Raw genomic sequence first — 27904 nt, 5'->3', positions numbered from 1 at the left:
TGTGGCCGGGAGCCGGCATAAACTTCTTAGAAAATCTAAGACAGCTGATGAGTTTTAGGCAAGTTTCTCACTTAAAGAGTTTGAAAGAGAGGGGCACCATCAATCAATAAGGCAAATTAATTGAACACAAATAGGTGACCTATTTTTTAACACAAAGAGTACTTCCTTCTGATAGAGGATTTTCGCTTTTGAGAAGATGAAGGATATTCTATCCTTCATAGTCCTAGGGGACTAACCATGGCATATAAAGCACAGTTAAAGGGTCTGAAGAAGCTTAGCTAGAGAAGTGGTCCATCCCAATCCCCCAGTCACCAGTGACCGCCTGTGGTCCATGGAATGCACGGCTGTTGGGCCTTGGGGTTTGGTCTTTGGCCCTCTTTCCTTTAATCCGTCACTTCAGTATAATGAAGATTCCAAAATCTTTATCTCCAGGCTAACGAGTCCCGGAATTCAATATTCAAGGGCCCCGTTGACCGTCTCCAGTGGGATGACCTTCAGTTCTTTTTTTTTTTTAAATGTTTATCAGATTATAGTTGATTTACAATGTTGTATTAGTTTCTGCTGTGCAGCAAAGTGAATCGGTTATACATATACATATATCAACTCTTTTTTTTAGAGTCTTTCCCCATGTACGTCATTACACCAGAAATAGATGGTGCCTCTGAAGGGTTCGTAAAGAAAGTAGCATCAAATCATGATCAGTCATGCACTTGAAATGCTCAGAAGTTTTTGCAGCCCCACTAGGTGCCGGCTAAGAAATTGCACTTGGTGGTCTGAGAAGAAGCGCCAGGGAGGTGCAGGAAACAGTGAATTCTCAGGTGTGGTCCCCGTGACTCCCCTTCCCCACCTGAGCACCAGATGGCAGAGAGACTAAGCTCTATAAAATCTCCTACAAATTTCTTAGAGGCATCAGACCAAGAATTTTAGGACCCATCCTTCCTAAGATGCTTCTAGGCAGACATGTTAAATTGCCACCCAGATGGTTGAGGTGAGCTATGTATCCTGAGGCTCATTTTACTGGATACCAGCAGAGTAATAACCAGCAAAGCCAACTGGCACCAGGCTAAGAACCAGTCCTATGCCTGCGCATGAAAATGGTAGCACATTCCCTAGGCCAGCGTGACTTTAGGTCCTGGGGCCATTTGTTTTAGCAGCTTTATGGGGTGGGGGTGGGGGGACTACAGTTTTTTCACTATCACCATAAAACTTTAGTGTTACAAACAAACCATTAATACTGAAGGTTGATGTCTATAGTTTGGAAGAAACATTAAAACAAAAATAGCCTTGAATTTTAAGCAAATAAGGTTAGGGGAACCCTGGGAGAGTGAGAAAAAGCCAGCAAAGGGAACACAACAGGAAACAGGGACAGAAGCTACATCCAGCAAAACCTGTGGCTGGGCTCTTCCGTTTCCAGAAAGCATCACTATTTCAACACAACCAGTTCAAAGAGGAAGGAATGGAAGACTTCTTTCCATTATGTTGAACTCAAAGAGCTGATGACACCCCCTTCTAAAAGGGAGTGGGTTCTGGTCATCTGGCCATGATTTCTGCCTTCCTATCTACCATCACCACCTCTGCTCCAACCCATGGAATAAGTTGTGTGAGATATTTTTAAAAAGGAAATTTATGGCCATGTTCATTCCTTATCCTTGGAAGCGTCACAGTGAGGAGCCAGAAAGCCTGAATTTTCAACCATCCACAGAAGTTTCCCACGTCTGGTTCTATCTCTCAGGACAACCCAAGGTTTGGAAGTCAGTGTCATTGGGTCCTTTTCCTCCCCTTTGACAACTTAGACTCTTACTTTCACGCCAATGAGGACAAGGTCTTTGCAAGGTAAAGTGCTGAAGTTAAGGTCGGGAAAGATGTTCTTATGGGCTTAGACACAGAGAATCACGGTGGGGTGCCCAGATTCTTCCACATTGAAAGGTCTTTCCAATTAGGGGCATTCACCTCCTGAAGTGACCCTGTCCTGACAGGACAACTGCATAGGATACTGACTAGTGTTTTGCTATTTCCTCTAAGGCGCCAATTTGCCCCAAGGTGGAAGTAATAATCCTCTGTCTGGATGTGTCTTGTCATTATTGTGGTGACCTTCATCATCGTCTTCATCATAACAACAATAATAGCAACAATTACTGTTACTACTACTGTTACTATTTATTGGGCACTTACTACATACCATATACAATAGTAACTCACTCTGCATCTATTACTTCATATTATCCCTTTGAAGTATATACTGTTGTCCACATTGTACGTGCGAGAAAACCAAAACTCATGGAACATCTGACTCTAAATGCCATGCATCATCAACCATGTTTCACTGCCAGATACATCATCCCAATTCCACTCTCATTATAGAATGAATAATCGGGAACAATTAGCGCACTTTGGGACAAACCTCTCTTATCAGAGGACCTGGCGTTCATTTATTCAACAAGTATTTCTGAGCAGTCACTATGTGTCCAAACGTTCACTATGTTTGCTCACAGGGATGAACATAATTTAACTAGGTCCTGCCCTCATAATGAAACAAACCCAGCAAAAGTTAATGTCCCCCTGGAGGCATTTTGGGTCTCTGCCATCCAGCCTTCTCTGCTGGCTCCACCCTTTTCTGCCCCTGCTGAACCTCTTCCTTTCACATTTCAATGGATGAATTTGAAATATAGTCATATATGTATTAGAAAAAGGACAAACTTCCCATGCTTTGAAATAATAGATCCATCACTTCTAATCTTCTACAACAATACTTCCTCCTCAAAAATAGTAAGCAGAAGATTCTTAAAAGTAGCATTATATGTAAGACACTAATTTAAAAATGGGAAAATAGGTTTAAAGGTTGGATTACTTGTCTGTGGTCACATGGCTGCTGATCTGGTGGGTTTGGGTTCAGCTGTGAGTGCCCAAAAAAACAAAATAGAAGTCAATTTCTCTCTGCTCCACTATCCTCAGGCACCCAGGATCCTTCCAGCTCACCACTCTACCATTTTGTCTTCATGGTGTCAGATGAAGACATTCCCACTCCAGTAATAAGAAGGAGGAAACGATAAAGAAGAGGCAAAGTGCACCAAAGTTGCCCAATGTCACTTTGGCTTACATCTCATTGTCCAGAACTTACTAATATGGCCACACTTAGCTCTTAAGGAGACTGGGAAATGTAGTCTTTATTCTAGCACCTACTTGTCCAGCTGACATTTCTTCTACTAAGAAAAACATTATATTGGAGAAGAGCTAACCAGCCCTGTTGCAACTGCTAAGTAGTATAACTGGAATAGTCCCAGATCTGTGGAACTCCAGAGATCCTACTCTGTCAGGTAGGCTTTAATTCCTATTTTTATAGCAATGACCTTTGGTCCTCTCTTCTTTACTGCATAAAGAAATTGCTAAGTATGACTTTAGAACTTTCTGTAACAGTTCATTAGCTTTCAATTCAACAGCTAGAAGCCATCTCCAAGCTAATTTGTATGTTCTTTGGTGGCTTTAAAATACACCTGCTAATGCTTTGATATTCATCCCTTCAAAAATGAAGCCTAATTCCACTTACCTTAAGTATAAGCTCTATTTAGTGACTCACTTTTAGCAAATGTATGTGGCAGAAGTGACAATATGTGACGTCTGAGACAAGATCATAAAATGATCATTCATTCTAGGAAAAGCCAAATTCCATGTCATGAAGTCACTCAAGCAGTCCTAGGGGGAGGCCCTCATGGAAGGAACTGAGGCCTCCAGCCAACAGCCCTGGGAGTGAGTTTGGATGGATTCCCCAGCCACAGTCAAGCCTTCAGATGATTGTAATCCCAGTAAGTGTCTTGACTGCAACCTTCTGAAAGACACTGGGCCAGGCCAGCCATCTTTGCCACTCCCGGATTCCTGATCCACAGAAACTGTGAGATAAAAATGTTTTTTGTTCTAAACCAGTAAGTCTGGGAGTAATTTGTCACACAGCAATACAGCAATATAGGTCTCAATGTGAATTCAGTGTTCTTCTGGCTTGAGAATTAGAGAAAGTAGAAATGACCACCTTGATAGAGAAAACCCATATTTTAAATGGCTGTGTCCTAGCTCATCACCTGCTTTTAAATGGTTTGGAGCAGTGTTTGGATAAGATGCTCCGGATGCCACTGTGAAGAGGAAAGACCAATGTGCCATCCCTGCTAGAACATATTGCTAATATCACATTCCTCAGTAGTCCCAGGAAACAGCTGAACCCGCTGCTGGCCAATTACCACCAGGAGAAACAGCTCAGTATCAACGAAGCCAACATCAAAATGATGAGTTCTGGCAAACTCTCTTCAGTATCCAGATGGATAATGCAGAACAATTCGACTCAACAGGTTAACTTATTCAGTTATTTGGGGAAGCACTGTGGAGCTTAGCAGACCTATTAGGATGCATTTCTGTTGAACGCTGAAGGTTCCACAGGAAGAATATCAAGGTTATTTTATGACAGAGATGAATTGCTGGTAACTCCTGTTCCACAGATATCCCAAGTCAAAGGTCATGCTTTATGATGTAGGTCCTTCATATAGGACCTACATGAAGGGAAGGAACTACATGTAGGAAACTTTCATACCAAGATATCACTTCTTCCTACTATCTCAAGCAGGGTTCTTAGGAGGAGGAACCAGAGAAACATGTCCTACAGGGGGTACTTAGCATTATCCGGTGGGAAGGCTTTTAAAACTACTATCTGCCCTCCTCTTTCTATATCTGGAGTCTAAGATTAGCACCTAGCCCTTCACTGAGAATCACCACCATCAAAAGGCACCATTACTAGGGAAAAAAGGTTTTAAAAAACCTTCAGAAATTAGAGGTTGAGAAAAAGCTGAAAGCCACCAACATCTTTGAAATAACAATACAGAATGCTTGTATGCTGGGTATTTTTATTATGGGCCAAAGGGCTCCTATTTAAAATACAAATGAGAAGACTATTCTTCCAATAGGACTCTTGAAGGTTGGCATTGGAATAAGGTATGTTACCTTTTTTGCCCCAACCAATTGGAAGCTTGGAGCTAAATTTAATGCTCATTCACAGTAAATGTATTAGTGTTAGGGACTGTCATATTTTTTTCTTCCTCTTGGTATATGGATTTTTATTTCCTATTTCTATTCTGACAGGCTTTGCAGTTTGTGTTTCTTCCTTTATCATATGATGTCTCCATCACTTTGGGAAGCAGGCAGCATACAAATTACCGATGAAGAAAATGAAAGTGGCAGGGATGGTACTCAGGTTTCCTTCTTGGCCACAGCTATCAAAACGCATTTTCAGATCAAGACGACTTAGACAAATGTCCCTTTAAGGAGTGGGCCCTTAGAAGCAGCTACCATCAGAGAAATCCCTCCTTGGCTCTGCTAACAAAGCTTCACAACTCACCACAAAAGACTTGCCCTATCAAGGCTCAAAGGCAGGTCAAGCCTCTAGGAGGAAAGTACGCAGGTAGATAAAAGACCAGGGTTGTAAGGCTAATTCCCAGCTCCGGAGCAGAGCTGTCTATCTGGCACTCCCACTCCTGTTGGATGATGTGGCTCATTGTGTAGGTTTTATCGCCTCCTCTGGAGGAGAGAACTTTGAGCCATCAGCCTTCTCAGATAAGAGTTGAGAGCTTCTCTTCTTGTGACAGTAATGTTTCTGCCTTCTTAAAACCCCACTTGAAAAGCCCGTAGAGGGAAGCATCTCAAAAAAGGCTAGTAGGGTGTGCCTCTGAGATTTCTAAATCAACCAGCACAAGTAGAGGAGAAAGAAAAAAGGGTGGGGGGAGACTTCTTGACAAGAAAATAGATGATGTACCAGACAAGCGGGGGTGGAAAGGGGCTCTTCAGAGCTCAGAGCACAGGAGGCAGTCCCCTTCCAGCATGACCTCAAGCCCATCACCAGCCTTTTCTGGGCTGCTGTGCACCTCTGCTCTCCGTGAGAAACACACTAGGCTCACACAGAGCTTTAAAAATATCTCTCCACCCACTGAAAGTTTGATTAATCAGCCAAGTTCTCACCCAGGTGTCACAGTGGTGGCAGTGATATATATGATAGTGACATGAGGGTGCAGGGAAGGCACAAAGGGTCTTACTTAGCAGGTGGGAGGATTCAGAACATAGAACTTAAAAAGCACGAGTTCTGAAGCCAGCTGGTAGGCTGCATCCCAGTTCCAACACATGTTAGTTAGGCGACCTTGGACAAGGTTATCTAATGTCTCCCTTTTCCACATTTGCAAAAATGGGGTTAATAACAGTACCTGCATCAGAGCATTATCGAGAGGGTTAAATGAGTTAATTCATCTCATGCACTTTGAACCGTTCCTGGAACATAGTAAACATTCAATAAACAGCTGTGATGAGGAGGAGAAGGAGGACAACAACTGACAGTGTTGAAACTTACAAGATGGATAGGTCTCTCCCAGGTAGACAGAACATTCCTGAAAGAAGCAACTGAAACAAGGGCAGGGAAGCAGGAGAGATTGTGAGGCAGCAGGAAATGACCTAGAAGGCAAGTAGGGAGTTGAAGCAGACAAAATGAAAGGTCCAGGCCACACAGGGCTTCATATGCTCTGACACAGAGATGCGCTATAGCTAACACAGCTATAGGCTATGGAGAGCCATTTCAGAACTATAGGCAGAAGTGAAGTGTCCAAGGGTAAAGTGCCATGATGGTTGAAAAGTACTTTTAACTGGTTCAGGTAAAAAACAAATGACTAATAATAAGTTTTTGCTGTGACAAAGTAATTGGTTTCAGAATAACCCTCCCACCGTGTACCTGAACAAAATATATAAAGCAACTGTTTGCAGGCCATAAACAACCAGCAGCACAACGCTGCAATTGCAGGGCAAGAGGAAATTCACATGGCGAGCCCCATGTTCACCCTGGCCCTCTGCCCAGGGATAATTTTCCAAGCACAGTTCTTACATTGGGGTAGCGGAAGGGGCTAGAATCTGTGGGGTCAGGCAGCAGAGGGAAGAAAACTATGCAGAGAGGGGGCTTCGGAAGCCTGTGTGTGGGTTCCTTATGAATACTTGGCTGAAGGTTGGGCAACCCAAGTGCAAACTGAGATTAAACCAGACTTACCAGGAAGCAGCTGCTATGAGGCTGAGAATGGAAGACAGATGCTAGAACTTAAGCATCCCTAGGGGACGTCTGGAAAACCTCATTAATACCCCAGGCATCCAGACACTAGAAAGACACATCTTAACAGTAAGGGACACACTCTGAAGGCCTACATAAGACCCACCTGAACAAAGTCGAAAACCAAGCCCTGACAAGATCCACAAGGAAGACAGAGTTTGGAGGCTGAGTCCCTGCCGAGTTACAGGGGCTTGGGAGTCACCTTGGGATTTCCAAAGATCTACCCTAACATAAAATAAAACAAAATTGAACCAACAGAAGTTTAAGGTGGTAGGCTAGTAACTGAACTACCTATTACAACAGAAAATCAGCGCTCTTCAAAGAAAGCTAACAGAACACAGAGTCAATACAACATAGCATTCAAAATGTTCAGTGTACAGTCAAATATTAACAGGTGTGCAAAGAAACGAGAAAACTTGACTATAATCTAAAAAAGACAACAGAAATCAATCCACAGATGGTCTAGAGCCTAGATGATGGGTTTAATACCTAAAGACTTTAAAGAGCTATTATAGATTTAGGAAAATACGTCCAAAGAATTAAAGAAAAATATCATTTAAATGAGTAAACAGAGTATTTCAGCAGAGAGATGGAAACTATAAAAAAGAACCAAATTAAAATTCTAGAACTTAAAAAACTGTGCATGTGTGTTGAGAAAAAGGGAAAGAGAGAGAAAGCAAATGCTGTAATGTCAGCAAATTAGACAAAGGGTATACAGGTATTCACTGTACTTTCCAGAACCTCTATAGATTTTTAAATTTTTAAAAAGGATTAAAGAAATATTAAATACACTGTTGTTTTATGTGTGTGTGTGTGCACGTGTTTGTAGGACAAGAAGGGAAAAATGATAACCGAATCAAGTGTGTATTTGAGAAGCATCCCTCCAGTGAAATGGAACTGAACTGATACAAGGCTGATATCCTGGACGAGGCACAAGGAGATCACCTCTTGGTGACTGCAGTTGTCTAGCTGGTGGGAGAACCTGGCCCAAGAAAACAGCCATGTGGTTGGAGGAGAAGGAAGTTGATCTGCAGGGCTTTGCCAATGATATGTGTGGAGTAAGAGAAAAAGAGGAATCAAGGATGACCCCCAAATTACCACCGTGGCTGACTGGGTATAATGTGACATAATTTCCTGAGAAAAATTCCAGGGGAGGAGCAGTTTGAGAGAGAAAAAGAAAATCTGTCCAGCTTTGGATCACTGAAGTTTAAGGGACTCGTGGGACATCTACACAGGACTATAGGTAGCAGGTCTAGAATTCAGGAGGGAGGCAGGGATCAAAGATATCTATCCCGAGGCGACCGGTATGCAGTTGCCCTTGGGGATGACAGCAAAAACCAACCCCGGGGAAAAACAGTACATCAGCAGTGGGCAGAAGATGAGGGGAATGTCAAAGAGGTAGAAAAGAGGAAGGAGGAGAGCCAGCTAGTGACATGGATGCCAAGGTAGTGACAAACCAAAACCAAGGGTGTGAGCAATGCTGCCAGATGCTGCAGAAAGTCCGGAATAAACACCTGAGAGTCTTCTGGATCAGGCAAACACGGGGCCGTTGAGGAAACTGGTTCTGCAGATGCGGTGGCTCTGGAACAGTCCAGATGGAGGTAGTCAACTACTGAAGTGGTGCTTTTTGTGTCTGAAAGTTGGCGGATTGATACATCCACTCCCAAACTCAAATTAAAATACCCTCCAGAAATGTATGTAGGATAATGTATGCACATCCCCAGAAATATTGATTTTGAGATGTATACACATGTCAGAGCCTGAGGAGAATTTTTGCTAGTTGCCACATCAATGAAACTGGAAAAACACAATTTCCACCCATCCTGGGAACCAGAGAAACACGTACGGAAGGAAGACATTGGCTCATCACCATTGTTTGCCCCGCCAGGGACCCAGAGGCTATGCTGACCAGCAAATCAAGCAGTCGGTCCCTATTTCATAGCAACTGTTCTCCACGGTGATCTATTCCTCAACCAAACCCACCTCAGCAGCACCTCCTTTCTAAGCTCCTTCGGGGAACATAACTCTCTGAGAGTAATAAGAGCCATGGGAGGGTGTGTCCCACCCTGGATTATTTGCCGGGGAGAGATGAGAGCCAGAATATGTACCAGAATGTTAGATACTAGCATGGGAACAGGAAGGAGACCAAAAGAAAAGAAGAATAAAGGAGTTAATTGAATTCTGTGACACAAGGAGCAAACCCAGGAGGAGGGGCCATCAAGATCCCCCCTCCGCCCAGTAGCCATGGGCTAGATGAACGTCTTCTAGAAACTGGACTCTCCAGCTGGGGCTGAAAAGGGGGAAATTATCCCAGGTCTGGAATAAAGTGAAGACAGAAGGAAGAAGGCTATAAAGACTCTTTATAAACCTTGTTTGCTGACAGATCGTGGACCTACAAAGAACTCTCATTGCTGAGTCACAAAGCAGAACAGAAAAAAGCAAAGGGGACCATATAAAAACATCTTCTAATGGAAAACAAAGGTAGCATCAGCTGGGAGACTTGGAGAAACAGGTATTTATTATTTAAAAATCTCTATATATAATTTATGACAAGAAACAGAAGAGATTTTCACAAACTGTGTACAAATTGTTCTCAATAAGACAAAGAGTTGGGCGAGAATAAAAAAATATGGCTCCAGTAAAAGAGGAAGAGGTTGCCATGAGAAGAGCACAGCAGCAACACCAAGGGCTATATCTTAACAGCTACAAACTGGAAACAACTCGAATACCCACTGAGAATATAATGGATAAATAAACTGAGATCTATTTATATGTGATGAAACACTATATTTTAATGAAAATGAATGAACTTCAACTACCCTCAAAAACATGGTTGAGTCTCACAAGTATAATGTTGAAGAAAAGAGGTTGGACGCAAAACAATAAATATAATATAACCCCCTTGAGATGAAGGAAAAACACAAACACAATTAAATGATGATAGGTAATTCAGCGCAGTGGTTGTCTTTGAGGAAGAGGTATTAGGAAGGACCTCAGGGGTACTTCAGGGTGCTGGTAACACCTTATTCCTTAACCTGGGTGGTTGCTGCATGCATGTTCATGTTTGATAAGAATTGAACTGTACAATAATACTCTTCTGTATTATACTTTGACCAAAAAGTTAAGGGGGAGCTACTGAAATAAAATCAAACTACAGAGAAACTGAAACTTTCATCCATAATGAAAATACACTCTAAAGGAAATCAAAAACAAATTTTTTTAAGTGACTGCAAACAAATCAACGAGGTGGTAGACAGACTCAAGAATGAACGTAGAAGTGAAAAACAGAGAAAAATGATGTGAGAAGAGAGGCATTTTGTGGAAAACATCGAATGAAGATCTAGCATTAGAATGGCAGGCATTCCTGAAGAAAAAAACAGAAATAACAACCATCCAAGATGTGACAGCAAACTAACCTAGACTAAAAGGAAGACCCAAGAAATTAATCTGAGAGGCTGACACTGTTACTGGCAAAAATAACGTGAAATACCCACACTCAGACACTTCACAGTGGCCACAGGGAGCCGTGAGGAGAGCAGACCCCAACATCACAGCTGCAACAGAAGGGGAGGTTGATTACATCCTAATAGCCCCAAACTGGAAACAACCCAAATATCCATCCTGAATAGAATGGATACGGAAATTTAGGTATATTTATACACAATGGAACACCATACATTAATGAAAATGAGTAAACTTCAGAGAGAGGCAAGCTCAGTTTAAGATTAAGACAGCCTCACAAGATTATTCAATAAATAGCAATGAAAAAACTGTTTTTAAAAAATTATAATTCATGCATCTAATAAAATTCCACATGACACACTCTAAAAGTACAAGATACTGTTAGTAAATTTTGTATGTACATAAACTCCCTGGGTAGCTTGTAAAATCCTTGAGCCAGGCAACGAAGATTATACTTCTTTGAATTCCTCCTCCACCCAGAAAGCATTTGGGTAAACATTCCTGTAACGAATGAATGAATAGGAATGAAAATATGAATGAAAAAGGAAGGAAGGAAGGAAAAAGGAAGGAAGGAAGAAAGGAAGGAAGGAAGGATCTCAACCAATTCATCATTGCTGAGTTTGTTTGTTGGGTGATTTCCAATTCCAGTCTGGCCAATTTGATGCAGCTTTGCATTATTTCCTCATAAGCTTTGTTTAAAGAGAAGAAATAGAAACTTCCCAGAGCGAATGGCAACTGGAGGTGGCCTGCATGTTGAGTGGCCCCGTTCTCAGAGGGTAACCTCTCATGGACTCGGTGCCCTTGATCCTTACACTGAAGGAAAGGGGCATTCCATCCCCAGTGACAAACACTGACCACGTGAGGGAACCTGCCCTTGGTGATCCGTAAGCAAGAGGCAGCAGCCACACGGGGCGGAGATGGTACCCAACTAACATCTGCACCCAAGGTGGCTGGACCACAAAGGATGCTTCAGTATCCACCAGTGTCCAACACATCAACTCCCTGTGCAGCACCACATGTCCTGTGAGGATAAATGAGTGGCCCCGAACAGTAGGATATCAGGGCTTGGCTGACACAAGGCAGCTCCAAGAGAACAGCAAACAAGCACAGTCTCGGAAACTGGCTTCCCCAAGAACCAAGCTGCAGTCCTCTGAACTGATTCGAGCCAGTTGGTTTTCAGACCCTGCCCGCCTGTTCTACACTCAGAACACATCTCACAGCCCAGCCTGGAGCCCCAAGATGCTCTTAACGGAGTGTAAGCAGTCATAACTCAGGGTTCACCTTGGCAAAAATAAATAAATAAATAAGTAGAAGGAATCTTCCATTAGAAAATAAATGGCCCTTCTCCAGGCTGAGAGCCTGGATTACCCTCCTGAAGGACAAATACAGCATTTTCCCCAGCCGACCTCAGGCCATAAAGTCCAGCTTCACTCAACCAGGGACCCCTGCCCCCCACAACCAGGGCTTCCAGGGCCAAGGCCACCCACCTGGGCCGCCAGGGCTGTGAGAATTACCCCCCGCTAGTCTCACCTGCTGAGAAGGCGCCTTTCAGCCCCATTCAGCTGCCTGTGCCTGACGGGAACAACAGGATGGTGAGCTCTGCTGCTTGCCCAAGAACAGAGTTCAGCCACTGCCCGAGTGGAGAAGGGCCGAAAACCAGGCAGTGGATCTCTTGAAAAGCCATGCGCCCTGACAGTGGCCCAGATTTCACAGAGAAAAAAGCCATCACTCTGAGAAGTCTTGGAAAAATCATCTCTTGATTATTCATGGCAAAGTTGGGAAGGAGAAGGAAGAAAAATGGAAAGCCAGGGTATGTGAAAGCCATAGATGATTTCCAAACTTCACTGGGTTAGTCATTGCAGCCTCTGCAAGAGATGCCCAACATATATCCGGAGAAAACCATAATTCAAAAGCATACATGCACCGCCCCCCTGTTCACTGCAGCACTATTTACAACAGCCAAGACATGGAAACCAAGTAAATGAGCATGGACAGATGAATGGATAAAGAAGATGTAGTATATTTATACAATGGAATATTACTCAGCAGCAAAAAAGAATGAAATAATGCCATTTGCAGCAACATGTATGGACCTGGGGCTTATCATACTAAGTGAAGTAAGTCAGACAGAGAAAGAGAAATATCATATGATATCACTTATATGTGGAATCAAAAAAAAAATGATACAAATGAACTTATATATAAAACAGAAATAGACCCACAGACAGAAAACAAACTTATGGTTACCAAAGGGGAAGGGGGTGGGGATAAATTAGGAGTTTGGGGTTAACTTATACACACCACTATATATAAAATAGATAAACAACAGGGACCTACTGTATAGCACAAGGAACTATACTCAATATTTTGTAATAACTTATAAAGGAAAAGAATCTGAAAAGGAATATATATACATATGTATATGTATAACTGAAACACTGCTGTACACCTGAAACTAGCACAACATTGTAAATCAACGATACTTCAATTTAAAAAGAAAAACAAAGAGTTGCCCGAAACACACAGACTTTCTGCCCAAGTCTCATGGCCTCGGCTCCACAGGGCTCCACACAGGAGGCTCCCAGTCCCCCCTGCTAAGTGATGACTAAAACTGGGGGACCCGCAACCAGCCCCCCTCCCAAATCAATGCACCACTGCCCTGCTCCCCACTAGCTAGGACTCCTCCCCAGGACACAGGAAAGCCTGGGCCTCACCTCACTTTGCCGACACACCCAGCTCAGCCTCGGCTTCGTTTGTGGCCACCAGGATGGGCTCATTTTGGAGGAGGTCAGGGCTCTATTTTCTGCTTCCGTGTCCTTGTCCAAATATCCTCTGGCCAGCTGAAGGCTAGGAGACCTGAGGATACTACTCTCCTCTCTGGCCCCCAGTCTGTCCAGACCACAGTGAGCAGATGCTGGGCCTAGGGAGTCTGGCTCTGCCCACATCACTCCTCTTCCTCTAATATCCTCTGGCCTCTCCTCCAGACCCAGCCCACTGGCCGCTGAGCTCCACTGCTCCATCATGGACATAAACAAGCCTCTACAGGGAGGCTTCAGAGATACCACGCACTCGGTTCCAGACCGCTGCAATAAAGCAAATAGCACAATAAAGCGAATCACCGAATCTTTTAGTTTCCCAGTGCCTATAAAAGTTACGTTTGCACTACGCTGTAGTCTATTAAATGTGTGATAGCATTAGGTCCAAACAAACAATGTACATACCTTAATTTTAAAATATTTTATTGCTAAAAAATGCTAACCAGCATTTGACAATGCAGTGTTGCCCCAAACCTTCAATCCGTAAAAAATGCAGTATCTGCGAAGTGCAATAAAGCAAAGTGTAATAAAACATGGTATGCCTGTCGAGAAGCAAGCAAACAACACGGGTGACAGCAAGAAAGCTATCCGACAGCCCTGTCCTTCGCCTGCCCCATCTCGTGCCCTTCATGAAGCAAGTCTGTCTTCCCTGGCCCAGAGCTGAATCTCCCTGCCTACCATACCCCTTGTAAGAAATGTGCACAAAGAAATCACACTGGTTCAGACCATTACACTCAAAGCAAAGATATGGGCCATCTGGGGTAATTTTAACTTCCCTATTTTAGACAGTAAATTTAAACTTCTTGTTGTAAAACAGTGTCACCAGGAACACAGCATTCCAAAACAAGAAGGGAAACCAATCTGGCGTGGCCTCAGCAGATGCAGTACCTAGGCAAACATCTGGCTGAATCAACCTAATTCTCTATTCTAAAAATCAAAAACAAAATCCTTCTTCCTTGTTTTAATTTTTTTTTTTTAATCAAGGAGTTGATCTCCCCAGGATACAAAGGGTCACTGTCCCAGGATGAATTCAGTCATCATGTCCCCAGGTTCGTTCCCATCCCAAAGCCAAGGCTACACTGTTACAGAGGCACAGAGGCAATCAAAATAATTGCCGGCCATTCCCACCTAGACACAGCTTCCAGATGATTCTGATCTGGGCAGGATTCAAAGCACCATGGCCACAAGTCAAGAGACGGCCATTAACAGGCCTATGACCTCCCCGCAGCTGGGCCCCATGGTGAATGACAAGATGGAAACAGGGCAACACTATTGGCGATCAAGATTCCATCAACTGGAAAATACGTGTCAGGAGTAGAAGCCTGTCTCCCCAGTCAAAGGGTTCCTTTTGGTATCCAAAGGAAACAAAATATTCACCGTAGATTTTTCAGGCTACCAGGTCCATCCCACACAAAGAAGTCATTGAGGCAGAAGTGATCTCTGAACTCTTTCCTGCTGCACCATGGTTAGACTTGGCCACAACTGACGGCCAGCGTGTCAGATGCGCAATAGCCCCAGACGCCTCCCTTGGGTGGCGAACCTCCCACGCAAGGCGGGCTCCTTACCGTCAAGCTCCTCCACAGAGATGTTAGCTAGCTGCTCGCTGTCGCTGCCAGCAGAGAGAGATCGGTTGAGGTAATTCCCCTTGTACAACAGGCCGGCGGTCACATGGTGAAAAGGCATCTTCTCCCTGCTCACAAGAGACAGGGGGCAGGGGAAAGAAAGACATCATCATCCATTCCTCCTTCCCTTCCTTGAAGGACCACCCTGGTGTTCAGATGGCCAGGAGTATTTTTTAAATAACAATAACATTGGTAGAGGGAAAGTCAGAGAATTCCAGGGTCCCCGCGGCCAGAGCAATTCCCGAAGGATCCCAAGTTCTGTCCCTTCCTTCATTGTACGTCTTACTTCATTTTCCCCATTTAATGATGAACTTGAGCCATGTGGTCCTGGCAGACTGTGGGATACCCCGGCATCATCCAACTGTCTCTCCATGCAAACAAGGATACTCTCTGCTCCTTTCCCTGGCCTGATAAACCCTTCCTCCACCCTCAAAGGAAAGGACTGCACACCCCAAAATGTGAGGCTGTCCAGTGACCATATGTCTTAGCCATGACCGTGCGGAAATCCAGGTGTTTCACTTTTCCCAGGTAAAGCAGGTGCTGCACTTATACTGCACTCAAAGCAGGTCGGAAATGCCAGACTCTGAGTAAACACAGACAACCGTCTGTACCTCTGAGAAGGAGCCCTGTACCTGCCTGCACAAGTGGCTTGTGAGCACAGCCCTCTGAGACACCAATCACACCTGCCCTGCAGGAAAGGTGGGTAGCATCTCAAGATGCCCCAAAACAAAGCAGCTTCCAGCATGCTCACAGGAAATGAAAGCTTCCCCTTAGACCAGATGAACAAACCCTCCAAGCTCCTTGTATCAGAGCACCGCCCCTGGGACTTTGAAGTTCCCACCAGTGCAAGGCGGGCCAGAGGCTCCAGACTAAGGTGAAAGGGAGGGAAGAGAGACACAGTTAAAAGGATGAGTCTCTCACAGCGTGGAGGTTCCTCAAAAAACTAGAGTTGCCATATGATCCAGCAATCCCACTCCTGGGCATATAACCAGACAAAACTCTTAATTCAAAAAGACACATGCACCCCTATGTTCATAGCAACACTATTTACAATAGCCAAAACATGGAAACAACCTAAATGTCCATCGACAGATGAATGGATAAAGAAGATGTGGTACATATATACAATGGAATACTACTCAGCCATAAAAAAGAATGAAATCATGCCATTTGCAGCAACATGGATGGACCAAGAGATTATCATACTAAGCGAAGTAAGTCAGAAAGAGGAAGATAAATATCATATGATATCACTTATATGTGGAATCTAAAATAGAACATAGATGAACTTATCTACAAAACAGAAGCAGACTCACAGACATAGAGAACAGACTTGTGGTTGCCAAGGTTGGGGGTGGGGGGCAGGGGAGGGTTGGACTGGGAGCTTGGGATGCAAACTATTATATATTGAACGGATAAAAAACAAGGTCTTCTAGGGGCAGGACAGGAATAAAGACGCAGACATAGAGAATGGACTTGAGGACACAAGGAGGGGGAAGGGTAAGCTGGGACAAAGTGAGAGAGTGGCATGGACATATATACACTACCTAACGTAAAATAGATAGCTAGTGGGAAGCAATCACATAGCACAGGGAGATCAGATCGGTGCTTTGTGACCACCTAGAGGGGTGGGATAGGGAGGGTGGGAGGGAGACACAAGAGGGAGGAGATAGGGGGATATATGTATATGTATAGCTGATTCACTTTGTTATAAAGCAGAAACTAACACACCATTGTAAAGCAACTATACTCCAACAAAGATGTTAAAAAAAAAAACAAGGTCTTATTTTTTAGCGCAGGGAACTATATTCAATATCCTGTAATAAACCATAATGGAAAAGAATATGAAAAAAGAGAGAGAGAGAGAAAGTTGGATCTCTCTATAGGGGAAAGAGCAAGCTCCGTTGTAGTGAGTGAGCCACGGGGCACGTCCGGTTCTGCTTCTCCATCTGCAAAGGGGGCTAAGAGGATTGAGAAACCTCTGAGCGGAATTAGGGAATTGGCAGGCAGGAGGGGGAGTCAATTCTAGGGTGCGGGTAGGGAACACCCTTTTAACAGAGCTCCAGGAAGGTAAACTGGGCAGCACCAGAAGGGGTAATCTCCCCGCCAATGGGGGCATCCAAGCAGAGGCTGAGGGCCTCCCTGACAGGGGTTCTGTGGGAGAGAATCGGCCCCTGTGCTCTCTCCCCACACACCTATCATTCTCCATGTGAGTCCCCCATAGGGTCCCTTTGGGCACTAAAGTTTGTGTCTGTGCGTTAAGCTGGAGTGGTCCTAGCGGCCCCTCCGGGCACTGCTGAGTAACAAGGTGTAAACTACAGGAGTAACAAGGTGTAAATTACAGGAAGAGACAGCGACAGAAGTCCAGTCTCTGGGGATGACTGCTCAGGGCTTCCGGGCTCCCAAACCTTGCCATCCCTCAAGCCACACTCATGACAGCAACTGTCCCTGATGAAGGATGTTTGGAGGGGGGCGGGGGCCCCTGTCTTCTTTTCCCTGTGACACCACTGAGTGACAGGCCCGAGAGGACACCCTTCCTCTCTCTCTCCCTCCCAACTAGAGCTCACCCCAGCATGCCCCTGTATGGGCTGAGAGCTGCTGACTTAGAGATCAACCCAAGAGACTCCTAAACGTTACAGGGCTTGACCCAGAGCAGGATGCAAGTTAGTGAAAGAATCCGATCTAGAACACAAGCTGCCTAAGCGCTCTTTCAACAAGCAGCCTCAGCTCAGCACCAGACATTTCCACCTGGATGTCAAACTCTCATTTCAAACTCAAGATGTAGAAAAACGAACTAATAATCTTCCTAAAAAATAGGCCACACTTCCTGATTTCTCTATTTCTATCGAAGGTACTTTTCTCTCATCATAACAACTGGGACAACTCTCACAAATGTTCTGGGCCCCAAACACATGGCAGAGGCAAGAGCCAGCCGCCAGCCTCCAACGCAGTCTTAACTCTTTCCACAGCTAACAAAACGTACATACATCCACCGGCCAATCGCAAGTGACGGGGGAGTTCCAGAGTACGCATGCCTTTGCCAGTTATAAGGGGTACATCTTCAGCTAACTATTGATATAAGTCGGACTTTCCCCCTCCCGGCCAAATCTATCCTTATACATAAATATGCAAGAACCTTTCTTTGGAAGAAGACTTCAACTACCATCTCCTCTTTTCTCAAAGTTAAATTTCAGACCAGACAGGTTTAAAGGAGAGAATCAGATGCACGAGCTAGGACTGCTCTCCCTTTCCTAAGGCCAGTCCTGATTTGGGGCGCCATGTGTGGCCGTGGTCATTTCAGCCTGGACAGATTCTCACGGTCCAGGGGATGAGACATCAACACTGGCTAACGCTTCCTGTGTGGTTTCAGCTTCCCTCTCAGCACTGGCCCCGGGACCCAGTAGTCTCACCAGCTGTTATTTTTAACCATCGTTTAAATCCTTCGTAAACATGGGGAAATACCCACACTGATCTTCTCTAATTTTGCCACCTGGAGGGTGGCCCCCCTCAGGTCGATACAGGTCCGGAAAGCATTTCTCCCCATTTCACCACTCATCACTCTAGTTTCTCAGCATTTTGTAAATAGCTTCCCATTATCACCCTTTACTTGGTTGCCTGAAGCTTTGGACCCGCCACCCACACATTTTTACAGCCGCGGTAACAAGGTTATACTCAAACACACGTGTCCAAGCCACGTTCAGCCACAGAAGAAACGCTGAGTACTTTGCAGAAAAAACTGGTCACAACTCAGTCCCACTTGAAAGACCAACATAATTGCTTCTGGAAAAAGCAGCTTACAAAATTAGGTACCTATTCAGTTCATTCACCCAAAATGCTCAAAGTCTAGTGGGAAAGAAGACACGTGCAATTGAACCAGCCATATAGATAAATAAAGTCATGTTCAAAAAAGGGAAGAGCATTATACCAAGTAAGCTAAAAACAGCTGCTGCAATTAAGGACTAAATTTCACTCCAAGCCACCTGGGGAAACCCAAGCTTTAAGATCCTCTCTTTGGCTATGGAAGGGAAATATACAAGTTCATCAGCAAAGGAAAACACAGTCCTGAGCTAAAACTTAAGAGATGGATCCTTACATGGTGGGCAATGGATATATATATATATATATATATATATTTCTTTTCAACAGCCATTTTACTCATTGAGAAATATTATTTAAGTGACTGTTAACCATGTGAACAATTTTTCTGTATTTTCTGTAAGGCAGTATGGTTTCCTGGCTAAGAATCAAGGCTTTCTGGTCAAAAGCAGTGTTAGATTTAAATCCTAGCTCTGCTCTGATTAGCCATGTAGGTAACTTAATTAACCTCTGTAAGCCTCAGTCTCCTCCTACGTAAAACTGGGGTTTGGATACATACTGAATAGTATTTTTGTAACTATGAAATAAGATAAGGTATGGAAAGCACTTGATTTAGCATCAGGTATGTTCTCAATAAACATCATCAGTAATTCTTTGCTAAGGATTATGTTAAGTAGGATGCAGGGCAAAAGAAATTCATGATACGTTAGGTGGAAGATAAAACACACTGTGTTTTGAAGGAGGGTCAGGAAGGACCTGGCAGAGGGTGAGTTTCAGAGAGAAGCTGGCTGGCATTGCACACTATGGTGCCAAGGGATCCAGTATGTCAGCAACAGAGCACTGGGGGCCCCAGCAATGAGCGGTGTCAGCAAGCAGCTGACTGTATCAGGAGGAGGGGGCTGTTTGAATGAAAAGCACCAGAGCTGAAAAAGAGTCTGTTTCCTGGGTATCACCTGGCCTCATGGTCACATCAAGGACAAGATGTCAGCAGGTTAAAAACAAAGGGGTGGGTTCCTGTTTTCAGCCTTGAAGAACTGGTACATTTCTTGGCAAAGTAATAAACCAAAGACAACACTCCCATTTACCATGGCAACAAAAAGAATAAAATATCTAGGAATAAAACCTACCTAAGGAGACAAAAGACCTGTATGCAGAAAATTATAAGACACTGATGAAAGAAATTAAAGATGATACAAATAGATGGAGAGATATACCATGTTCTTGGACTGGAAGAATCAACATTGTGAAAATGACTATACTACCCAAAGCAATCTACAGATTCAATGCAATCCCTATCAAACTACCACTGGAATTTTTCACAGAATAGAACAAAAAATTTCACAATTTGTATGGAAACACAACAGACCCCGAATAGCCAAAGCAACCTTGAGAAAGAAAAACGGAGCTGGAGGAATCAGACTCCCTGACTTCAGACTATACTACAAAACTACAGTAATCAAGACAGTATGGTACTGGCACAAAAACAGAAATATAGATCAATGGAACAGGACAGAAAGCCCAGAGATAAACCCACGCACATATGGTCACCTTATCTTTGATAAAGGAGGCAAGAATATACAGTGGAGAAACGACAGCCTCTTTAGTAAGTGGTGCTGGGAAAGCTGGACAGCTACACGTAAAAGAATGAAATTAGAACACTCCCTAACACCATACACAAAAATAAACTCAAAATGGATTAAAGACCTAAATGTAAGGCCAGACACTATCAAACTCTCAGAAGAAAACATAGGCAGAACACTCTATGACATAAATCACAGCAAGATCCTTTTTGACCCACCTCCTAGAGAAATGGAAATGAAAACAAAAATAAACAAATGGGACCTAATGAAACTTAAAAGCTTTTGCACAGCAAAAGAAACCATAAACAAGAAGAAAAGACAACCCTCAGAATGGGAGAAAATATTTGCAAATGAAGCAACTGACAAAGGATTAATCTCCAAAATTTACAAGCAGCTCATGCAGCTCAAAATCAAAAAAACGAACAACCCAATCCAAAAATGGGCAGAAGACCTAAATAGACATTTCTCCAAAGAAGATATGCAGATTGACAACAAACACAAGAAAGGATGCTCAACATCACTAATCATTAGAGAAATGCAAATCAAAACTACAATGAGGTATCACCTCACACCAGTCAGAATGGCCATCATCAAAAAATCTACAAACAATGAATGCTGGAGAGGGTGTGGAGAAAAGGGAACCCTCTTGCACTGTTGGTGGGAATGTAAATTGATCCAGCCACTATGGAGAACAGTATGGAGGTTCCTTAAAAAACTAAAAATAGAACTACCATACGACCCAGCAATCCCACTACTGGGCATATACCCTGAGGAAACCATAATTCAAAAAGAGTCATGTACCACAGTGTTCATTGCAGCTCTATTTACAATAGCCAGGACATGGAAGCAACCTAAGTGTCCATCAACAGATGAATGGATAAAGAAGATGTGGCACATATATACAATGGAATATTACTCAGCCATAAAAAGAAATGAAATTGAGTTATTTGTAGTGAGGTGGATGGACCTGGAATCTGTCATACAGACTGAAGTAAGTCAGAAAGAGAAAAACAAATACTGTATGCTAACACATATATATGGAATCTAAAAAAAAAAAAAAAAAAAGGTCATGAAGAACCTAGGGGCAAGACGGGAATAAAATGGACTTGAGGATACGGGGAGGGGGAAGGGTAAGCTGGGACAAAGTGAGAGAGTGGCATGGACATATATACACTACCAAACATAAACCAGATAGCTAGTGGGAAGCAGCCGCATAGCACAGGGAGATCAGCTCGGTGCTTTGTGACCATCTAGAGGGGTGGGATAGGGAGGGTGGGAGGGAGGGAGACACAAGAGGGAGGAGACATGGGGATATATGTATATGTATAGCTGATTCACTTTGTTATAATGCAGAAACTAACACACCATTGTAAAGCAATTATACTCCAATAAAGATGTTAAAACAAACAAACAAACAAACAAACAAAGAGGCCCACACACTTTGACTTGAGAGATGTCAAGAGATGATGCTCTTCAGAGACAGTTAATTTTGTGTCAACTTGACTGGGTCACAGGGTGCCCAGATATTTAGTTAAACATTACTCTGGGTGTGTCTGTGAGAGTGTTTTGGGGTGAGATTAACATTTAAGTCGGTAGTCTGAGTAAAGCAGATTGCCCTTCCCAAGGTGGCTGGGCCTTATCCAATCTGTTAGAGGCCTGAATAAAACAAAAAGGAAAAGTAAGGGAAAATGTGTTCTTTCTGTCTGTGTGAGCTGGGACATTGGTCTTCTCCTGCCTTTGGACTTGGACTCCGGCTGGAGCGTACACCAATAGCTCTCCTGGGTTTCCAGCTCGCCAGGCTGTAGGAATTCTCAGCCTCCAAAACCATCTGAGCCAATTCCTTATGATAAATTTCTTCCTCTATATATATCCTATTGGTTATGTTTCTCTGGCGAGCCCAGACTAACTCTTCCATTTTTTTTCTCAGCAGTGCTGAAGACCCAGGCACATTCCTGTAGGCTGATGTTATTACTCTGGGTAAAGAGTACCCCAGAACATAATTCTGCAGGGCCTCTTAAGCAACACGACTCAGAATACTGAGTCAGCTGAATACTCTCTACTGCCAGCTGAATACTCTCTACTGCTGAATACTCTCTACTGCTTCTTTGCAACGAGATAGATAAGGACAGGAATTGAAAGAAAGCATTGACATTTTTATAGCAATTTGGAGCATTGTTCCAACACCTAAGCGTGTGACCAGTTGACTTGATTTTTGTATATCTTTGCTTTTTTTATTTTATTTTTCCACTAATTCGTTCTTTCTGCATTTTACAGAAATCACTCTGCCAAGGACTGGAGCTTTAAACAAAAAATGAAACAAAACAAAAACACTAGTCCTTCCCCACAAATAGTTTAGTTTGAGAAGCACTTCTCTCTAGAGTACTTTAAGTTGCATCAATTTCTGGTAATGGGCTACAGATACAGACAGAGAGGAAGAAAGACACGTAGAGAAATGTATTTGAACTTGCCTTTGAAATGTTTTCAAAGAACTTAATTTAAGATTTTTAAAAGTCTTAGATGGACTTTGGAAAGGAGGTACAGCAGACATAGAAAACGAACTTATGGTTATCAAAGGGGAAAGGGGATGGGGAGGGATAAATTAGGAGTATAGGATTAATAGGTACACACTACTATATATAAAATAGATAAATAACTAGGATTCACTATGTAGCACGTGGAACTATATTCAGTGTCTTGTAATAACCTAAAATGGAAAAGAATCTGAAGCTGTACACCTGAAACTAACACAATATTATAAATCAACCATAGTTAAAGAAATTAAAAAAATTTTTAATCCAAAAAAATACTCTATATACAATGTGTTATTCAAACAGAATTATTATACCACACTGAAAGGTCTAGTATTAAAAAGTAATATTTGAAGCATTTAAATGTCATAAACATTTGAAATATATATGGAAATAAAACCCCATAATATCCTTTGTTTTAAATTAAAAAAACAAAATAAGGGGCTTCCCTGGTGGCGCAGTGGTTGAGAATCTGCCTGCCAATGCAGGGGACACGGGTTCGAGCCCTGGTCTGGGAAGATCCCACGTGCCACGGAACGACTGGGCCCGTGAGCCACAATTACTGAGCCTGCGCGTCTGGAGCCTGGGCTCCGCAACAAGAGAGGCCACGATGGTGAGAGGCCCGCGCACCGCGATGAAGAGTGGTCCCCGCTTGCCACAGCTGGAGAGGGCCCTCGCGCGGAAACGAGGACTCAACACAGTCATAAATAAAAATAAATAAATAAAAATAAAAGAACGTGGATTTCTAAAAAAAAAAAAAAAACAAAACAAAATAAGAAAGGAGGTACAAGATGTCAGCTGAAGTTTGGGCCATGTTCTGAGTGCCTGGAATCCACTGCTGGGGTTTCTGTCCTCCATTTAGCAGACTACATGGGGCAATGTTGACCCCGCATTCTAGACGTTAAAGAGCCTACCCAACCGTGTAAGAGCCTTTGCCAAATTCCCCTAAAAATATCCATGAAGGCACACAAAAATAATCATATTCTCAACAGCACCAATGCCAGGGTGTGGAAGAAGCTTCCATTAAGTCGGCACAGTTAGGATTAAAATGGAAAATAATCAGTGGCATACCCACACTTTGAATGCAGACTAAATAATAGAGTCAGATAGTAAAGGAATAAGAGGAGATTTTTATCTACCCAAATTCCCTTCTATTTCTGGGACTCTGGGATGACCAACCATGACATCAGACAATCACCCTTCGGACTCTGTTGGAATTGCTTTTTCAAAGTAGCCAGGGTCAAATCCCCACTGCCCTTAGCACCACTGTGAATCAACAATCCCCTTCCTCTAGCTACCCAGGGATCATCCCTCCCAGTCTGCAACACGGCTAGGAATAGAAGGGTCTGAGGCATGGGCCCTGCACGTGAAGATGTGAAATTCGTTATGGGCATGAGTGTCAGTATGAACAATGACCTGTGGGGTTTATGGTTTTTCGTGTATTGCTTTTGATTAAGGAAGAACTGCAGAAGACCTCAGAAACCCCAGAAACGTATGTCTCCTCCTCAGAGTCCAAGAGTTAAGTTATAGGGACAAGAAGATCCCTACTTACGCCAGCAAAGAGGCACTAGATGGATACCAGCTGAGCGTTGGGCTAAGCACTTATAAAACAATTTGTGTTCTCTTGTAAAGATCCTGCAGGGGCAGGCCAATTGGCAAGGAGGGTTTGGATACAGCTCAAATTTGACAGGAATGAGTAAGCAGAAAACACCAACATGAGGGTCTAAATAAAAATTCTGCATCATCAGAGGAAGAAGCACTTTCAAGAAGAAGTAGAGCCAAAAACAGATTGTCAACAATAATATGATACAAGAAAGAAGACAGTTTTACAAAGCTTCTGGTTACATCCTTAAAAATAAGTAAGAAACCAGGGTGTCTATGAAGTAAGAATGAAATAAGAATGCAAATTCATAAGGAAATCTCAGCATACAGTGAGGAGATATCAAGTCAGAAAGCAAAGACAGCTTGCTGAGAGGCAAGCTGATTTGGAAAAGGTGCTGGTCTTTGCAAAGCAAAGGAGAAATCCAAAAACAGTAGCGGAATGAAAATCTACATTACTGGCAACAAAGAGTATTTCAAACAAACGGCAAATTCAGCAAATAATATAATTCACCCATGGACCCACCAACCAGATTGAACATGGGCTAATATTTTTACTCATTTGCTTTAGATTTTTTTCAAAGAAATATCTTACATCGAAGCCCTGCCCATCTATGCTACTCCTCCACCTCCTTCACTCAGCTGTGACAACACTATTCTGGAGGTGGAATGTATCCTTCCGGTCCATTATTTTAAATTTTCCTACGTTTGGGTGTAACTATATAGAATATATTATAGTATCGCTGTATATATCTTTCAATTTACATAAATAATATCACACTGTACATATGCTTTTGCAATTTACACATTTCAATCTATATTAGAGTTTAGGGACTTACCCAAATCCATATACGTAATTTACTTTTAACTGTGCCATAGTTTTCCATTGTAAAAGCATATTGCAATTCATTTACCCACTATCCAATTGAAAGAAAGGTATTCCGCAAAGAACATCTTCGTGTGTCTCTTTGCATAAATTTAGGGGAATTTCTCTAGCCTACATACCTAGATAAAATATTACAGAATTTTTCCAAAGTGCTCTCCAAAGTGGTTGGGTTAGTTGTCTGTCACTACATAACAAACTACCCTTGAACTTAGTGGCTTAAAACAGCAAATATTTATTATCTCACAGGTTCTGTGGCTCAGGAATCAGGAATTTCTCTGCTGGGTGGTTCTGGCTCCGGAGTTCTCATAAGGTTGCAGTCAAGACACTGATCAGGGCTACCACCGTCAGAAGGTGTGACTGCAGCTGGAAGATCCACTTCCAAGATGGTGTACTCATGGCTGTTCACAACATCCTCAGGGGACTCTCCAGAGGGCTGCTCAGGTGTTCTTATGACATGACAGCTGGCTTCCCCTAGCAGGTGACCCAAGACACAGAATGAGGGGCCTTTTATGATGTGGTCTTGGAAATCACACCGTCATTTTTGACACATTCTGTTCATTAAAAGCAAGATGCGAAGGAAAGCCTACACTCATGGAGAGAGAAATTAGGCTTCACCTTTTGAAAGATGGAGTATCAAAGAATTTGTAAACATCTTTTAAAATCATCATCATGGTTGTAGCAACTTACAGACCCACCATTAGCCTATCAGCATGTCTATTTCCCCCATAGCCTTGCTGACACGGGGTATGATCAGACTGTTTCATTTTTAACTGGATTTCCTTGATTGCTAGTTTAGGCATCTTGTTGTATGTTTTTTGGCCATTCTCATTTCCTCTCCTACAATTTGCTTTTTACCTTTATCTACTGGGTTGTTTACCATTTTGGGATTGCTTTGTTCTTCCATGCTATTGTTTTCTAATATTTCAGTTCAACCTTACTTTTAAACCCCTCAATATCAGTCATTATTATTGTAGTTGTTATTGGTGCATGTTACAACCAATGCTTACTTAGACTTTTCTACAAGTTTACTAATTTCTCTGCTCATTGTTGCACTCTTCTGGGTTCAATTCCCTTCTTAATGAAGGGAATGTAGTAATTCTTTCACTAAGGAATTATAAATGGAAAGCTTTTTGGTCTCTGTCCTTTAAAAAAAAAGTCTTTATTTCAATCTCATCTGAATTATAGTTCAACTTGGTAAAGAATTACAAATTATTTACTTAGTACTTGGAGGATATTTTGTTGCTGATGAGAAATCTACTTGTTCACCTGTTAATACTCATTCTGGACCATTCTAAGTCTATAATTTCAGATATAGGCTCTCTCCCCAGCTTGATATTCTCTCTTTCATAAAGAGATGTATTAGATGTATGTTGGACCTCTTCATTCAAGCTCAATACTCTTGACTGGTTCATCCAACATTCATTCATCCCCCATCAGATTAAAAAAGCTGAAAAGCTAATAACTTTGTTTTCCAGACTCCATTGCTACTAGAGCTCTGTATGAGAATTAGTTCCAAAATTAGAAAGCACTTGCACAAGTTCAGAATGTAGAAGAGAGATGAATACAACGGTATGGTGTGCTGGGTCTCAAAAAACATCCTGATCTGTAGCATTTACCCCTATCCATGGTAGAAATACTCCCACAATGGCCAATTCTGAGCCAACAAGATGATATCAGTGAACATGGAATTGGGAAGAGATGTGAAGTAGTATACCAGCACACCATTATACAGTATTTTCACCATATACATGTCATAGACTAAATTAACCACAAAACCATAGATAATAATAAAGTGTAGTCAAATAATTAGGAAGTGAAGAGTTTTTAGTATTTATTACCTTTGTGATGTAATATGATTTATTTCACTGTAAGTTTATACTTCATCTGAGAATTTAAGTTTATATTTCATTTATCAGGCATTTAAGAATGGCTATGTTTAGTAACTGGCTCGTAAAATTCCTGAAAATTTAACAAGTGTCTTTTTTTCCCCTGCTTTTAATTAATTAAGTTATTTATTTATGGCCGTGTTGGGTCTTGTTGCTGTGGGCTTCCTTTAGTTGCGGCGAGTGGGGGCTACTCTTCGTTGTGGTGCATGGGCTTCTCATTATGGTGGCTTCTCTGGTTGCAGAGCATGGGCTCTAGGTGCGCGGGCTTCAGTAGTTGTGGCACGTGGGCTCAGTAGTTGTGGCTCGCAGGCTCTAGAGCGCAGGGTCAGTGGTTGTGGCGCATGGGCATAGTTGCTCCGTGGCATGTGGGATCTTCCCGGACCAGGGTTTGAACCCGTGTCCCCTGCATTGGCAGGTGGATTCCTAACCACTGCACCACCAGGGAAGCCCCAACAAGTGTCTTTCATATGCTGGTATGAGCTGGCTCCAGCATGCCGCTGGATGAAGGTCTTTTTCCTGACCACTTCCGGTTGTTTCTACAGGCAAGAAAAGTCATGGAAACACGATGTTTTCCTGCAACAGTGTTCCACTGTCC

General features: G+C 42.8%; 1 protein-coding gene across 1 annotated transcript in view; it reads right to left on the bottom strand.

The window, feature by feature from the left end:
- CALN1 (calneuron 1) overlaps nt 1-27904 on the bottom strand; it is a 425598-nt gene that overhangs the window by 312420 nt on the left and 85274 nt on the right. Inside the window, exon 2 of the mRNA XM_068524832.1 lies at nt 14958-15078. Coding sequence (XP_068380933.1) covers nt 14958-15078 — 121 coding nt within the window. The remainder of the gene's footprint in view (nt 1-14957; nt 15079-27904) is intronic.

Source organism: Eschrichtius robustus, chromosome 16 (assembly GCF_028021215.1).
Source record: "Eschrichtius robustus isolate mEscRob2 chromosome 16, mEscRob2.pri, whole genome shotgun sequence".
NCBI classification, from domain to species: Eukaryota; Metazoa; Chordata; class Mammalia; order Artiodactyla; family Eschrichtiidae; genus Eschrichtius; species Eschrichtius robustus.
Note: the sequence above shows the minus strand (reverse complement) of the source record. Positions and strands in the feature narration are given on the sequence as shown.